The 18,616-nt window shown below is 43.6% G+C and overlaps 1 protein-coding gene across 1 annotated transcript in view; it reads right to left on the reverse strand.

Annotated features, from left to right (window-relative positions):
• Positions 1 to 3,961: 3,961 nt before the first annotated feature.
• Positions 3,962 to 18,616, reverse strand: part of LOC106563053 (GDNF family receptor alpha-2) — an 83,366-nt gene continuing 68,711 nt past the window's right edge. The window contains exons 6-10 of the mRNA XM_014128270.2: positions 7,193 to 7,302; positions 6,422 to 6,562; positions 6,006 to 6,190; positions 5,006 to 5,053; positions 3,962 to 4,598 (exon numbers count right to left, since the gene is read on the reverse strand). Of these exons, the coding sequence (XP_013983745.1) occupies positions 4,455 to 4,598; positions 5,006 to 5,053; positions 6,006 to 6,190; positions 6,422 to 6,562; positions 7,193 to 7,302 (628 nt within the window). The 3' untranslated portion in view covers positions 3,962 to 4,454. The remainder of the gene's footprint in view (positions 4,599 to 5,005; positions 5,054 to 6,005; positions 6,191 to 6,421; positions 6,563 to 7,192; positions 7,303 to 18,616) is intronic.

The raw sequence follows: 18,616 nt of genomic DNA on the forward strand, positions 1-18,616 counted from the left end.
ACGAGAAAAATGGCATAAAAATGGATTTTAAACAGCGGTTGACATGCTTCGAAGTACGGTAATGGAATATTTAGAATTTTTTTGTCACGAATTGCGCCATGCTCGTGACCCTTATTTACACTTCGGATAGTGTCTAGAACGCACGAACAAAACGCAGCTATTTGGATATAACGATGGATTATTTTGGACCAAACCAACATTTGTTATTGAAGTAGCAGTCCTGGGAGTGCATTCTGATGAAGAACATCAAAGGTAATCAAACTTTTGTAATAGTAAATCTGACTTTGGTCAGGGCTAAACTTGGTGGGTGTCTAAATAGCTAGCCGTGATGGCTGGGCTATCTACTGAGAATATTGCAAAATGTGCTTTCACCGAAAAGCTATTTTAAAATCGGACACCTTGATTGCACAAAGGAGTTCTGTATCTATAATTCTTAAAATAATTATGTTTTTTGTGAACGTTTATCGTGAGTAATTTAGTAAATTCACCGGAGGTATGCTAGTTCTGAACGTCACATGCTAATGTAAAAAGCTGGTTTTTGATATAAATATGAACTTGATTGAACAAAACATGCATGTATTGTATAACATAATGTCCTAGGGTTGTCATCTGATGAAGATCATCAAAGGTTAGTGCTACATTTAGCTGTGGTTTGGGTTTATGTGACATTATATGCTAGCTTGAAAAATGGGTGTCTGATTATTTCTGGCTGGGTACTCTGCTGACATAATCTAATGTTTTGCTTTCATTGTAAAGCCTTTTTGAAATCGGACAGTGTGGTTAGATTAACGAGAGTCTTATCTTTAAAATGCTGTAAAATAGTGATATGTTTGAGAAATTGAAGTAATAGCATTTCTAAGGTATTTGAATAACGCGCCACAGGATTCAACTGGCTGTTGAGTAGGTGGGACGAACTCGTCCCGCCTAGCCCAGAGAGGTTAATTAGGGATAGGCGTCCCGTCAACGGGACAGTTGTAAATCATGCAGCGCCTTGCGTCATGATCGCAGATTTTAGAGTAACAACAATTGTCGATACATAGAAGTAGAAGTGTCTTATATCGGCTGAAAGCTTACATTTTTTGTTAATATAACTGCACTGTCCAATTTGCAGTAGCTATTACTATGAAGAAATGCCATGCTATTGTTTGAGGAGAGCTCCTAACAACAAAACACTTTTTTTCACCGCGATAGGTTTGATAAATTCACCTCTGAAGGTGAAATGTTTACTTACATTCTAAAATCTTGCTCTGATTTATCATCCAAAGGGTCCCAGAGATAACATGAAGTGTCGTTTTGTTAGATAAAATTATTTTTCATATCCTAAAAAGGTCTATATAGCATGCACGATCATTTTTTATTTCCACTCCAAAGAAGGGAATCTGTGAAAATCTAACCCTAAACGTTGTTTCAACCAGACAAATGACACTTGTATGTATTCCTTAGAGATCCTAGAACGTAACCAGACTTCACTATATCATTAGGGGTGTAGTATATCCTATAGGACACCATATTTGGTCAGAGAGCGACGCCTTCAGGGCACGCCGATGACACGGGCGGCCTTCACTTGAACGACTAACTTTGTCAAATAAGCACCAGTCGCGGTAACACAAAGCTAGCTAGATAGCCAATGAGCTGGGCTTTACGGGAGTATCCGGAAACCCTGTATATGTCGTAAAATGTAGCTACTAACCTTGTACGACAGCATACATTTTCCTTTTGGACAAAGATTCTAAGAATATTCAGAGTTGTGAAGTTATGAAAACTGGATGTTTTGCAAATGTTGAACTTATATTATTATATGGCTACTAATACTGGAAAAGCTAAATCAAAGTCCAAGTATACAGATTTGATTATATTCTTGCAGAAAAATGTAATATGAATGCAAATGTCTCTCACGATTTGTCCAAATGTACCTGGGTGACTTCACACTAAACGTCATGTAGCTCGCTCATACTTCACGTTATCCGTCTTAAACTTTGCAACTACACTGCTGCCATCTTGTCGACACCATCGGAATTACAACCAGAGTGATTGCTGGAACTGGAACCTATCTCTTTCATTTCAAAGATTGTGTTTTTTTCTTTGTATTTTCTTCTACCAGATCTATTGTGTTATATTCTGTTTCCTACATTCAATTCACATTTCCACAAACTTCAAAGTGTTTACTTTCGAATGGTACCAAGAATATGCATATCCTTGCTTCAGGGCCTGAGCTATAGGCAGTTAGATTTGGGTTTGTCATTTAGGCAAAAATTTCAAAAAGGGGGCTATCCCTAAGAAGTTTTAAGCCATTTTGCCACAACTTTGGAAGTATGCTTGGGGTCATTGTCCATTTGGAAGACCCATTTGTGACCAAGTTTTAACTTCCTGACTGATGTCTTGAGATGTTGCTTCAATATATCCACCTCATTTTCCTCCCTCATGATGCCATCTATTTTGTGAAGTGCACCAGTCCCTCCTGCAGCAAAGCACCGCCACAACATGATGCTGCCACCAACGTGCTTCACGGTTGGGATGGTGTTCTTCGGCTTGCAAGCCTCCCCTTTATCCTCCAAACACAATGATGGTCATTATGGCCAAACAGTTCTATTTTTGTTTCATCAGACCAGAGGACATGTCTCCAAAAAGTACGATCTTTGTCCCCATGAGCAGTTGCAAACCGTAGTCTGGCTTTTTTATGGCGGTTTTGGAACAGTGGCTTCTTCCTTGCTGAGCGGCCTTTCAGGTTACGTTGATAAATGACTTGTTTTACTGTGGATAAAGATACTTTTGTACCTGTTTCCTCCAGCATTTTCACAAGGTCCTTTGCTGTTGTTCTGGGATTGATATGCACTTTTCACACTAAAGTACGTTCATCTCTAGGAGACAGAATGCGTCTCCTTCCTGAGCGGTATGACAACTGCGTGGTCCCATGGTGTTTATACTTGCATACTATTGTTTGTACAGATAAACGTGGTACCTTCAGGTGTTTGGAAATTGCTCCCAAGGATGAACCAGACTTGTGGAGGTCTACAATTTTTTTCTGAGGTCTTGGCTGATTTCTTTTGATTTACCATGATGTCAAGCAAAGAGGCACTGAGTTTGAAGGTAGGCCTTAAAATACATCCACAGGTACTCCTCCAATTGACTAAAATGATGACAATTAGCCTATCAGAAGCTTCTAAAGCCATGACATCATTTTCTGGAATTCTCCAAGCTGTTTAAAGGCACAGTCAACTTAGTGTAAACTTCTGACCCACTGGAATTGTGATACAGTGAATTATAAGTGAAATAATCTGTCTGTAAACAATTGTTGGAAAAATTACTTGTGTCATGCACAAAGTAGAATTCCTAACCGACTTGCCAAAACTATAGTTTGTTAATAAGAAATTTGTGGAGTGGTTGGAAAATGAGTTTTTAATGACTCCAACCTAAGTGTATGTAAACTTCCGACTTCAGCTGTATGTATGTATGTATGTATGTATGTACGTATGTACGTATGCATGTCTGTACGTATGTATGTATGTACGTATGTATGTATGTATGTATGTATGTATGTATGTATGTATTTGAATGTGTGTTCGCACGTGTGTATGTGTTAACCCTGTCTACCAGGCAGTGAGGACTATAGGGAGCGAGAGAGAGAGATGCAGGGGTGTGATTTGTGTCTGTGAAGGTGATGTGTATTACTGAGGTAAGAGACAGGAACAGTCCCGCCTCTCTAGACTTTCTGCTCCAATCACGATAGAGTCAGTACTGTCCGGTCCAATGTCAGTATAGTCCATTCAATCAAAGTATATAGTCACTGGCGCTAGCACATTAGTCCTCTCCTTGATTGTTAGTCTGTCCCATTCGCCGCACTTGAGGTTTACAGTCTCTTTTAAAATGTGTATGAGCATGAATTTCTGGAGGTGCGGTCTCCCATTAGATTATTTTAACAAGTGCGTCTGTTGGCAGCACACTTCACAAGCTCATTGTACTCTCTACCAGTTAAGACATCAGAACTGCCAGCTCAGCCAAAGTGTCTATGCACTCAGAAACGCATCAATACAAAGTATGGTAATGTAGAACTCAGTCCTCAATGTTTCGGGTAGGAGAATAGGACAGAATCAGAGGCTCAAGTCTCTCTGGTGATCCATCAAAACATCCTTCAGTCGATCCAGCATCTGTCTCGTGTTCTCTCTATTGTTCTCTTTCTCTCTCTCTGTGCTGTAGGATCAGGGCCCATCTCTTCTCTCTCCCCTCCTCTCTTATCCTCATCATCTCCTCACTTCTCCTCTCCATTCTCACTTTGCTCCTCTCTTATCCTCTGCTCTCCTCTTCTCCCAGCTCTTCTGTTGATGTTGTGGTTGTTGTTTTGGTTGACATGGTAGTGGAGGATGAGATGTCACAGAAGTCCCTGTGCGTGGCGTTCTAGCTTCCTGTCTGACCCCGAAGACGGGGTTTATAGATTAGGGGTCAGGTAAGTATGTATGCTACAGAGCCTGGAGCAGAAGCCCCAGCATGGTCACATACACACTCACACACCCTCTCACACCCAGGGGTCCAGAGGCTGCTGCAGAGCGCTGGGCTCTCCCCTCCTCTCCCTCAGAATCCACAGAACCCTGGGCCAATAACGCCTGAGAGGGAGAGAGAGAGAGGGGGGGGGGTAAAGAGAGGTCATGTAAAGGTAATATGAGAGAGAGAATTAGTCATCTGATGTAAATGTGCTTTGAAAAGAGAGAGAAGACGAGGGAAAGAGCAGCATGACAGGATTGAGTTATGAGTGGATAGATGGATGGATGAACATAGTGATGAAGATGTTTATAGATGGATGGACAGAGTAGATGGAGATGCAGAGAAGAGTAAAGCAGATATGACAGATGGACAGAACGTGGAGGAGGAGGAGAGGGAAATGGACAGTGTTACGGAGGAGGAGGAGAGATGGAGGGCTGCTGCTTTCAGAAAACCTGTTATGAGTTCTGTCACAGTCAAAGAGACACACACACTTACACACACACACCAATGCGCAAACACTCATGCTCACCTCTTCACACTCGAAGTCATTGGAAGGAATGCACTTTTGTCCTCCCTCCTGGAAAAAAACCCACACCGTCAGCATCGACTTACACACAGCATAAGCAACAACACACACATACACACATATATTGTAGATGGATCCTCACATTATCAGCTCATGATTTAAATACAGTTACAGAAGAAGGAGAGAATGAAGACTGTGATTAACTCCTCACACTGCCAGAGGGACAGTGTGTGTCACACACACACCAACACACACTCTCTCTCTCTCTCGCTCGCTCGCGCCAAAGTCTGCAGTTATCTCCCTCTACCATCAGCCCCTCTCGGGGTCTCATTAGCATATCCCTGCCCGTCGCCTGGGTGGGAGAGCCAATCAGATCTTATCTCCTCTCAGAACAGGAAGAGCTCTTTTCATGGCCAGGAAATCAAGAGAATAATAGAGAGCAGAGAACTGAGAGATAAATAACGAGTATAACAAACACACTCACACACACACACACCCTCCCCCCGAACCTCTTCGTGATCAGTCTGAATGTCAGGGGTTCCGTGCAGGAGACAGAAGTCCTGGGATTAGACCGCCAGCTGCAGGCCTTTGACAGTTTAAACTTACAGTCCAGTATACACACACACACACACACACACACACACACACACACACACACACACACACACACACACACACACACACACACACACACACACACACACACACACACACACACACACACACAGACACACACACACACATCCATGTACACACAGCATGAATATTTCCATCCATCTCACGGTTACCCTGATGTATTCTGTCCGTGTGTGTATTTTCCCTCCAGCCTCCATCCCAGTTAGGGAATATTTAGAACGTCAGGACTAGATATTTCCTCAGCTGGTCAAGTGTCAAATGATTAAATAATTTATACATGTTGCTCCCTATACACTATGAAAGTAGATACGTCACATGAACTAACGTCACTATTGATAACCATTGACACGCACACACAGGCACACACCTTAAGGTTGGCACAGGTTGAGAAAACACAAGCGCTATCCAGAGGCTTGACGTCATTGGCTTGGAGAGAGGGAGCGGGCTTAGAGTTGAGGGGTGGCTGTATGGGAGGAAAGGGCGTGGCCAAAGACTCTGTGACGGGTAGTACACTCCCCTCTGATCCATAGCCAAACGCTTGGATGGAATTCTCTACAGAAACAGGCAGGAGAGAGAGAGAAGAAGAGAGAAGAGAGAGGCAAGATGGAGTGCAGGTATTACAGCTAGGTCACTGTCAGAAAAAGAAACACAGAGGAACACAACAAAAAACACACACACACACACACACACACACACACACACACACACACACACACACACACACACACACACACACACACACACACACACACACACACACACACACACTTGCATTCCACTCACTGAGGCAGGTGTTGTGTGTGAAGTCTCTGAGGAAGGCATCACACTCCTGTTCCTGGTTGCCAGTCCCTCTGCAGGAGCACCAGGGAGAGATGGTGCTGTTACTGGGACTGCTGTCCATGTAGTTAGGAGTCACATCAGACCCTGGACAGAGGGAGGGAGTAGACAATATTCAGAACCAAGAGTACGTTTGAAGAACACTTCTGCTGGGATAGAAAACCCTTTTAAATGGAGAGAGGAAGCCAAACTCTAGTGGACTACGGCATATTTAGGCATATTTGAAATGGTGAAATTATGGCAAGGGGTGACATTTAATTTACATAGCAATTTCCTACCATCCACTTGGGGCAACGCGAGCCCCTAATACCATCTAGTTGGCTTGCGACCAGCCAGGGCTTTGGGGATCGGGTTGAGAATGGTCTTCAACCGAGCATCGCGTTTTCAACCCCAGTGCTAGGCAATCGTTTAGTAACATTTTTTTTTCTGTTTTAAACCTATCCCAAACCTTAACCCCAACCGTAACCACTCGGAATTAATGCCAAAGAATAACTCCAATTCCTAAATTGAACAAAAATCAAGGTTAGTTTCGGTTTTAATTTCGCACAGTTTTACTAAAATACAGAAAATGATGTGGAACACTCCATGATCTTCAGACGGCCCCACACGCCATATTTAAAATGGCAAGCCATGTCATATCTCTGTATCTGCAGTTATGGTAAGGTATGGCGTTTTCTTTGGTGATTGAGTTGTGAGAGTGTGTGTGTATGTACTCACCAATGAGGCCTACGTAGGCCATTAGGCAGCCGTGGTAGTTATCATGGGGACAGCTATTGATGGAGTGACCAGTCATCTGACAGGTGGTATGGAAATCAGCCAGTCTTGACCTACATGCACACACACGGGCAAATGTAAAACCTTCATCGTAATATCGCCATTTTAGCATTTCAACCGAAGGAACTTAAACATTATGGACACCTTCCTAATATTGAGTTGGTCACCCCACTTTTGCCCTCAGAACAGCCTCAATTCGTCAGGACGTGGATTCTGCAAGGCGTCGAAAGCGTTCCACAGGGATGCTGGCCCATGTTGACTCCAATGCTTTCCACAGTTGTGTCAAGTTGGCTGGATGTCCTTTGGGTGGTGGACCATTCTTGATACACACGGGAAATGTTGAGCATGAAAAATCCAGCAGTGTGTGCATGAAAAACCCAGCAGCTTTGCAGTTGATTGAAATGGATTTAACAAGTGACATCAATAAGGGATCATAGCTTTCACCTGGATTCACCTGGTCAGTCTATGTCATGGAAAGAGCAGGTGACCATAATGTTTTGTACATACAGGAATTGTATATGCAGGAATCAAACCCACAACCCTAATATTGCCAGCATCATGCTCTAACCCACTAAGCCATTGGAACCACCCACTATAGTACTTACAGTAAGCATTATGAAAATATTGTAAGGCTATTTTATGGGAGATATTATTGTTTTCTGTAGTTCTAAAATAAGGTGAATCAGTTGTTTTGAATTACAAGGGTTATTGATTATCTACCCAGCAACTACTTTTTGCTGTTGAAGAGTCTCGATCCCAACCTACCATCCATTCTCACAGTCCACTCCAATTGATTTGAGAGGGAAAATAATCGACTTCGACACAAGCCAATGACAATGGAAGGTTGGATAAAAACTACATCGCATTCACATGTTACCTCAGACAAAGTAAGCTGTCTTTCATTGCATTGTGAATGAGGCTATGTAAGAGAGACGGTGTTAGCCAAGGCCAAACAGTAGCTATCTGCTTTGTACTGTAGAGTGTCAGACACCTCCGCAGGCATAGGTAGCCAGTGGAAAAAGAACCGCACAGAGATCATTATTTGCTTTACATTTTCAGTCTCTCACGGGGAAGGGAAGGGAAAGTGAGCCGAGCATAAATGTCCTGTTGATACCTTCCAGTTTTGTCTCAATGCCCATTAAAAAAACCACCAAGGACGTTCAAAGTCGCCGCTGTGCACTCAAACAAGAAACTCAAAAGAGAAACTCAAAAGAGAAACAAAAAGGGCCTTTCTCAGTTGTAGAACATTTCCCTCATCCGGTCTTCCTCGATTCCAATTAGAGTTATTTTCAATTTTATGTCCTAAATGGCACCTTATTCCCTATATTGTGCACCACGTTTGACCAGAGCCATATGGACCCTGGTCAAAAGCAGTACACTATTTCTTTCTGCCCTACCATTAACATGAAAAACACATATTTCTATATGACATCAGCTTCCTAGCTTGGTATAGGGTGTCCAATCAAAAACACATATTTTGACCAATGGGTAATTGTGTAGATAATCCTCTAAGAAAACAAATGGCCAAAACGTCATGGCTCTATCATAATTCGTTCAACATTTATTGGCGTTTTTCCCATTGTTGGATGGTCAAAATAAGGGTGACTAAATCAATGGAGGCCAGAGAAAAAAAAGTGGTCATACATCAGGTATAGGGGTCTGAGTGTAGCTGGTGCAGAGGAGTCAGGCGCAGGACAGCAGAGATGAGTAACACAAGTAACTTTACTCAAATATTCCAATAACATGTCGTAATACCGAGCCAACAATAACGGACCGAACATACATAAAACAATCACGCACCAAAACTATGGGGAAAACAGAGGGTTAAATAATGAACATGTAATTGGGGGAATTGAAACCAGGTGTGTAAAACAAAGACAAAACAAATAGAAAATGAAAAGTGGATCGGCAATGGCTAGAAGGCCGGTGACGTCGACCGCCGAATGCCGCCCAAACAAGGAGAGGGACCGACTTCGGGCGGAAGTCATGACATCAGGAAAATAGCATGGAGTCAGCTAGGTTAGATGCTGTGCGAGAATTAAGGCTACCTGGTAGGCTTACCATTGAACTCGTCTTCTCAAATCCGGAGAACATAATCAATATAGAGGTAAGATAGATATCGATTTTGAAACATGACATGCAGCATTTTCATACACTATGTGTACAATACCAGTCAAAAGTTTGGACACACCTACTTATTCAAGGCTTTTTCTTTATTCTTACAATTTTCTACATTATAGAATAATAGTGAAGACATCAAAACTATGAAAGAACACATGGAACCATGTAGTAAGCAAAAAAGTGTTAAACAAATCAAACTGTATTTTCCAACCATCTTGAAGGAGTTCCCACATATGCTGAGCACTTGTTGGCTGCTTTTCCTTCACTCTGCGGTCCAACTCATCCCAAACCATCTCAATTGGGTTGAGGTTTGGTGATTTGATGCAGCACTCCATCACTCTCCTTGGTCAAATAGCCCTTACACAGCCTGGAGGTGTGTTTTGGGTCATTGTCCTGTTCAAAATCAAATGATAGTCCCACTAAACGCAAACCAGATGGAATGGCATATTGCTGCAAAATGCTGCGATAATTAACTTTTAACAAGGCACACCAGTTCATTGAAATGCATTCCAGGTGACTACCTCATGAAGCTCCCGAGTGGTGCAGTGGTCTGAGGTACTGCATCTCAGTGCTAAAGGCGTCACTACAGACCCTGGTTCGATCCTGGGCTGTATCACAACCAGCTGTGATCGGGAGTCCCATAGGGTGGTGCACAATTGGCACAGCGTTGTCCAGGTTAGGGGAGGGTTTGGCCGGGGTAGGCCGTCATTGTAAAATAAGAATGTGTTCTTAACTGACTTGCCTAGTTAAATAAAGGTAAAATAAAAGGCTGGTTGAGAGAATGCCAAGAGTGTGCAAAGTTATCATCAAGGCAAAAGGTGGCTACTTTGAAGAATCTCAAGTAGAAAATATATTTTGATGTGTTTAACACTTTTTGGTTACTATATGAATCCATATGTTCCGTATGTTTGCTTACTACATGATTCCACAATGGCAATTGTCTTCACTGACATTTTCAACCTCTCCCTCTGTAATACCTACATGTTTCAAACAGACCATCATAGCACTGTGCCCAAGAAAGGGAAGGTAAACAGCCTGAATTATTACTGCCCCTAGAATCATGTACGTAGCCATGAAGTGCTTTGAAAGGCTGGTCATGGCTCACATCAACACCATCATGCCAGAAACCCTAGACCCACTCCAATTCGCACACCGCCCCAACAGATCCACAGATTACGTCATCTCTATCGCACTTCACACTGCACTCCTTTCCCACCTGGACAAAGGGGACACCTATGTGAGCATGCTGTTCATTGACTACAGCTCAGCATTCAACGTCAAAGTGCCCACAAAGCTCATCACTAAGCTGGGACTAAACACATCCCTCTGCAACCGGATACTGGACTTCCTGATGGGCCGCCCCCAGGTGTTAAGGGTAGGCAACAACACATCTTCCACGCTGATGCTCAACACTGGGGCCCTTCAGGTGTGCGTGCTTTGTTCCCTCATGTACTCCCTGTTCACCCATGACTGTGTGGGAAAGCATGACTCCAACAATCATGACTCATTAAGTTGGCTGGTGACACAACAGTGGTAGGCCTGATCACTGACAATGATGAGACAGCCTATAGGGAGGAGGTCAGAGACTTGGCAGTGTGGTGCCAGAACAACAACCTCCCTCTCAATGTGAGCAAGACAAAGGAGCTGATTGTGGACTATAGGAAAAGGAGGGCCGAACAGGCCCCTATTAACATTGAAGGGACTGAAGTGGAGCGGGTCGAGAGTTTCAATTTCCTTGGTGTCCACATCACCAACAAACTATCATGGTCCAAACACACCAAGACACTTGTGAAGAGGGCATGACAACACTTTTTCCCCTTCAGGAGAGGGGGATGGGTCCCCAGATGCCCAAAAAGTTCAACAGCTGCACCATCGAGAGCATCCTGACCGGTTGTATCACAGCCTGGTGTCATGACGTTGGCCTGTGGGTAAGGTTTATGACCCCCCCCCCCATAAATACCTTTCTCCCTTCCCCTCTCTGACCCAACTGAAGGACTTGAATAGCCTGTGTTAAATATAGAGAGTCTGGGAACATCAAACAAATGGGGAAAAGGAACCATATTTTGGTAATAAAACCAGTTGGAAATATGCTTGGGAACGTAATGAGTAAGTATGTCAGTTCGGTTGTCATCTGAGACATTATGACTGATGACAGGACGACATAAACTGTACCTGAGAAAGTATACACCCTCTAGTTATCAGAGTAACATGGAATTGTTATGCAATTGAAATGTTTGATATTGAAATAGTTTGTTAGGAGATTAAATGTAATTTTAGCTTCCAAATGAGAGATTTGGGTTTTCATAAGGAAAGTGCCCTGCTTGATCAGTGGCCCACCCCTGTGAAGAGGAGGGGTTATAAACGATGAAACACATCCTTCCCCCTCTCCACTATATAAGCCTTTGACGAAAAGATAACCAGGTTGTTCCAGTACGTGAGGTCTGCAGCCTCTACGTTAGAAGGACACACGTCAAGTACAGAACTAAGCCAACCTCGGCGTGAGCTTTGGTGGCGAATGGTATGAACTTTGAGCTTATTCACTACAGAAGTGATACTTCCTAGCTGTTGAGTTAGCAGCGGCCGCTGTAGACGTGGGCTAGGAAAGGACGGACGACGGAGCCAGTCTAACAACGAACAGACGAAGATACCACCACGTATCCAATTTACCACCAGAGACATTCTTCCGAGGACAGGAAGATCTGTTGGCCAACCCGGCCAGCATCTACGACCAATCTACCGAAGCGCAGCTCAGAGTAAATATTTATTGCATTTTCCTTTTCCAAATGGGCGGTAATTTAGAATGCATAAGATAATGTATTTACGATAGCATAGCTGCTGTTTCTTCGTTCCTAAGTCTTCCCGCTCTTTCATTCAAGCCCAACCCCCTTTCCTTTGTGTAACCAGCCATGATACAGGTTCCGTCCACCAGGACGTTTTCTGTATGACATCATTTGTATTCTGTGTATATGTAATTCTGTGTGATTAGGTATTTAGTAAATAAATAATTAAAGCCAATTTTACAGTGCCTTCTCCACTTGTTAGCAAGAGTATACTCTGCTTCCTAAGAATTTAACATTGTACAATGATCCGAAAAGTGTCTGAACAGACATATTTGGCGCACCCTGTGTGGACTCTAAAACTAGGCCGCACGTTTGGGTAATTTCGACATATTGAGCCCCCGTGCGAGGAATCTAAAATAGGATGACGCTTTCATTTTGATTCAGCCTATATAAAATTGGAAAGCAGATTACATAATATACCAAGTTTATTATATACATTATGGGAATTGTAGACCAGAATTATTGGTGCGTGTGTGCTCTGGAGAATCGCCTCCGTGTTGTGCTCTGACATATTCAGTGGCGAGCATAAGCTATACAGTTCTGTATGAGGGCTGATAAAGCTATCTGAGAAATAGCGCGTTTGGCCAAACGCTGGGCTATTTCTGCCTCGCACGTTTCAGACGCGTGTTGGCTAGGTCATTATTAATTTCTCGAGCGAGGACAAAGAGCCAGCTGATTGAAATTTAGGAGAGATTAGCTTGACCAGCGATAAGTATCTTTCTGTCTCTCTCGCGTTTCGATGCGAGTAGACCACGGTGCATTTCGTTGTTTGCCGCGAGTTCCGGTTAAAACATCGTCAAATATCGCCGAAAAGGGTTTGAACATAATACGTTATAAGTAAAACCTTTCCCTTGCCAAGGGAATCCTATGTTGTGCATTTTTCAGGCATAAAGTAGCATTAGCTTGCTCGAGATGCTAAGCTAACAAAAGGGAAAACAGCCATTTTGTTTTGTGCCACATTGTAAATCCTCCGCCTTGCTGAACGGAAGTCCCGCCCTGGGTACCTCCGCTTGATTTCAGCGTGTGCCAGCAGGGACCTCTGAAGAGTCACCAGTACTTTCCTTCAAGAAGAATTAGTCAGGTGACACTCAAGTCGTTACTCGTGATATCCAGACGGATATCGATGTCTTATTCAATTGAACTAATAAGTGAAATTGCCAGATTTACATTTACATTTCTAAATGAGACATTGTAATCTTTTTTCCACATTAACCTAGATGAATAAACCTCTCAGGTTAATTAAAGTTTAAATCCCAAATAGCCTATACAGGTTTGATTTATCATTAAAATGTATCAATCAGTAAAATGTGGTTTTTGCAAAACCCATTCAGTAATCCAGTACTGACAGAAGTCCCGCCCCCGCGGGAATCCCATGTGGCTTCGGCCCAAGGAAGAAGTGTACCATAGTGGGGAGTGTTCACAACATTTGATCTACTGTTTACACTTATGATATCCAATCAATGGAGATTGTATGGATTATCATCTCATTCAATTTAATAAGTTAAATTGTTGAACATACCTTAATGTTCTTGCAATCAAATGAGACACTTTTAAACTTCCCATATTAACCTGGATGAAGCAACCTCTCAGGTTAATTCAAGTTTAATACCCAGATAGCCTACCCAGGTAGGATTAATCATTGGCATTGATTAATTAATTCAATTTGCTTTTGCAAATTCATTCACGTCCAACTTCCACATTACTGGTACAGTACTGATGGTTCGTCAACATCTATAAATAGATTAAACTTGTCTTTGCAGCTTCCAATAAATTCCAAAGCCAAACATTGAAAAAAAAAAAATAGGAACATTTTTCCTCAACATTTTTCTAATAATGTGCAAGCTACCAAAGGAGGTGGTCACCACTCCTCCGCTAATTAGTGAACCTCCACCCATAAAAGGATTGATCTCTGACCTCAGCAGGGATACCAACCCTAATTATGACATTAGCGAAAACACAGCCGAAATTGCGAACGCTCTCCAAAATCAACCATCAAACACAGGCTTTGTGACGGTTCTCTCCACTTTAGCACTTATGTATTGCCATCAAAGGTTGGCATCGGTCCAATACCACAGTGCACAGCTGAAGCACGTGCAAGACATGGCTAACATGAGGGCACAGGTGGAGAGAACTGAGAAACTATTGACAAAAGCAGGAAATGAAAACATTCTGCTAGTCGATGAACTGCGTTTGAAATCGGAAGAATTAAAAGTAATTGCAAATACTTATGACGATGAACGAGCACAAACTCTCCAACAAAATCATCGTCTGCAGGAACAACTCGATTTAGCCAAAACTAAATGCGATGTAGTTCACGCCAAACTAGATAAATCTGTCGAGTTATCTACAAACAGGAACGCGCAATTTGATAACATGCAGGCAGTTTTGTTGAACGTTACTCAAGGTAACAATGTTCTACTCCAAATTCTGCAGACCAAAGACGATCAGTTGATGAACACAATGACAAAGTTGGATGACAAATCAGAAGAACTTATTGAAGTTGCTGACCAAATGAATGATGAGAGAACTCAGGTGATGAGGATGGAAATATTGATTTCTAAGCAAGCAGAGGAAATCTCATCACTGAATCTCTCGCTCCGTACTCGAGACCTCTATCTGCAAACCATGACAGATAAGTTTGAGACCGAAAGGAGCAGGTGTGACACTCACGTGTCCAAAATTGGTACTCTAAGTGCTCAAGTGGACTCTGCAATGCAGCAGAAGACCACCCTTAGGTACCATCTGGAGGAAGTCCAGAATGGTCACGCTCTACAGCATGACTACCCATCCAAGCAACCGGAGTCCGGTTCTCAAAGGAGTGAAGACGATAGGTTTCAGACATTGCCTCCATCATGTGACCCTCAGTCTTCTCCTCTTGGCCATTCGGCACTGAGTAATATGGAGCCTCTTGGCCAACAAAGCCAAATCTTGGCTTCTCCTCTTGGCCTGTCGGCCCCAATTTCTCCCCAGGATGAAGCCAACCCTCTCCGCCCGCTTGGTGCGGAATACCTTGACAAACTCGTCAAGAATTTCCCCACCTTTGACCCCGTTCCAGGTCAGCCAAACGATACTGAGACGTTCCTAGCTGACATAGAGGACGCGTTGGGTGGCTACCCGAATGCTACGGGTTCTGACAGGGTTTACCTGTTGAAGCGAACGTCGAATAGACACGTGACAAGGTTCATTCGCCTACAACAGCAACACGTGCTAAATGACTACGCTAAACTTGCCACAGCTTTGAAATTAGAATTCAGTGGTTCTGCGACTCGCAAACACGATAGCTCACTGGCTAACACGGTCAAACAAGCTCGGAACGAACACCCACAAGCTTTCTATCATAGGCTTCGTTCAGCTTACTTTGGCCTACTCACGGATACAGGAATGGAAGAGCTGTTACCATTCAAACAAATGTTTCTGTCGAACATATATCCCACCTTCATTACCTACTTGGGCCCTGCAGCCCACGTTGGCTTGCCTATCTTACAACTCAGAGAGCTTGCAAGCACAGCTTTTGAGGCATCAAAAGCTCGCAACGCTAAGAGCCCTGACCAATCGGTTTTGAAGTTTGACCAGGAGCACTCACTCCAGTTAGAGGGTGCATTATCAGGTATTGGAGCGTCGAGAGCTGACGCACAACAACAGTTTCTACCACGAAACCATGATTCCAATAACCGCCGCGGTCGAAATAACTGTAAAGTACGTCGCCTTCAAAACGACTACCGCTACAATCGACCTGTTCGCTACGTTCCTGCACCCAACCCACACACAGTGTCAGAACACAAGGGTAACAAAGGGTTGAAGGACGATCAAAACGTAGACCAATGTTCTCCAGAAGTTCCACTACGTGAAGAACTAAAGCTAGAACAATTTGAGAAAAGGGTAAAAGATAAGTCACAAGGACTAGACGGGGAATTACCGGACACCAGGTCCGCAGAAATTAACACCCATAGCAAGGACGTTAAAGTTCAAATTTCTCCCGCTCTCATTCAAGACCCTATCCAGGGCCCGCTTGATCAAGAAACAAGCCCCCGGGCTTTGTCTGTAAACTCTGATACAAAAGTTGCGAAGAAAAAGGTCAAACGCTTCGTTAAAGCCAAGCCCACTCAAAATCGGAAAAGTCAATCTGCTTCCACCTTGAACAGAAATGGCACATCACGTCGTTGCGAACGACCACTCCACTTTGTGGGGAATATGTCCACTAACCACGAATCTAAACGGCCATACCTGGAAACAGTCCGGGAGGACTGCTTAACTTGTCATGCGCTAATTGATTCGGGTGCGACAATATCACTTATCTCTCAAACATTGTTTGATGATCTCAAAAGGGCTTTGAAGCCAACTAAACGTTGGTTAAAAGTGGAACAATGCGAAACTACACTTCGAGGGGTCACTCAGACTACCTCGCCTCTCACGTTGAAAGTCATGCTGAAACTACACTTCAAGAACGTATCGCTCGTTCACCCTGTGTATGTTACCAGCCTCGAAACTGTACCCCTGCTACTTGGAGCAGACTTGATGGATCGATTACTCCCATTGATGGATTGGAAAACCAACCAGCCACAGTGCCTTCTCCACTGACCAAACTGTCTTCCCCTAACGCTAGCTGCAACGCAGTCATTCACGAGGGGTATCTGTCGAAAGCACCCCTTGGGAAAAAGACGTTTAGAAACCTCTTGGTGCAGAATCCGATCCAAGGAGATATTACGATATCTCGACACATTCCATCAGCCAATCTGATTGACCATTCTTTTCATGATTTCGAGCCAGCTGTCTCTGTGAATGAGCAACTTCCCTCCTCCTTGCAGTCGTGCAATACGGTAGTTGAGATGAACTTCTCTTGCCCTTCGGACACTTCCGCAAGCACTGCGGCCGTCTCAGCAAGAAAAACATTGATGCGCAGAGTATACTCTGCTTCCGATGATACACCTTCCGCTTTGTGGGGGACTGTCAACCCTTACAATGACACTAATGGCATCAGTCCAGCAACTGACCCGATGACTCCCACTGGTGAAACACTTTGCGATATCACAGACCGATATCCTTGTCTCAGTTTGCAGGTACTGAAGAGGTTGCCACCAGCGGACGCGGTGGTGACTGACATACCTCGACAGCCACTGAGTGCTTTGAAGCACAAACACCAAGAGATTTGGTTGAAAGGTTACAGCCATTCTCATAATAACGCGGCCACTGACAACTCGTACATAGGGTCCGACCTTTTCGTTTGCGCCTCTGACACCAACACCACCCGCTGGTGGGGGGGTCCCGAGACACAAAGGGGGGGAATAGTAGCCCAGACCCATGATGAGCCTCATCGAGGCCGGTGGGGGGGTCGAGGCTACGGACAACACCGTACGAGGCCACCAGAGCATAAATCAAATCTAGTTGTATACTCCCCTATGAGAACAGTGAGGAGCAGACAGACCCCTAGACGGGGATTATCTTAGAACACATCTAAGATAGTACTGAGGTGTACCACACTGGTCGTAAAGGAAGTCCAATGGACTTGTCCACCTCCAAAACAAATGGCAACAATAATCATTCCTTGCCATGTGTAGGTTCAACTACAATACAACTAGTAATATGCTCCAATCATGTGTTCCGGTAGATAATATTTCAGAATAAATCGGTAGGACAACTGGACCCCTTGAATACCAGTACCAATACCACAGTCAGTCCAGCAACACTCAGTAAGAGGATTAGTAACCTCACAAGTTAAATTGCTATTGATAATAGTGACATAGGAGTCACAGAGTGCAACACGGGGAAGGGAATCTCCATTGCACTCTTCCAATGGTAAACACATGCCACTAATAAATAGAACCCTCCGTTCAGGAGAAAAGCTATTAGAAGTCATGAACCATGATCACACCACGTATGACTGGTCCAATACTTAAAGAGTACTTCTGTCGTGAGGTTAGCTCCTCCGTGGATAACATAGCTATGAAATAGACTTCATACCTATCGCCACTACAATAGTGGAAGACACAGTGACTTGTAGAAAAACTACTACAGACTCCCTTGACACCAATTCTGACTGACCTCCAGGCATTGACCTGAAAATTACCTGACTACGTCAGACTCATTCTGAAGAAGTTGTAATCTGCCAGGATACTTGGTTTTCTTCCCTTGACATGCGCGATTGTGTAAGCATAAACACACATGCACAACGGAACATCCAATTAGGATTTATGCTAACTTCTTTGGGCTAGGGGGCAGTATTTTCACATCCGGATAAAAAACGTACCCGATTTAATCTGGTTACGACTCCTGCCTAGAAAACACCCTAAAGTTTCTAAAACTGTTTGAATGGTGTCTGTGAGTATAACAGAACTCCTATGGCAGGCAAAAACCTGAGAAGGTTTCATGCAGGAAGTGGCCTGTCTGACAAGGTGTTGTTGTTCTTGCT

This window comes from Salmo salar, chromosome ssa11, assembly GCF_905237065.1.
Source record: "Salmo salar chromosome ssa11, Ssal_v3.1, whole genome shotgun sequence".
NCBI classification, from domain to species: Eukaryota; Metazoa; Chordata; class Actinopteri; order Salmoniformes; family Salmonidae; genus Salmo; species Salmo salar.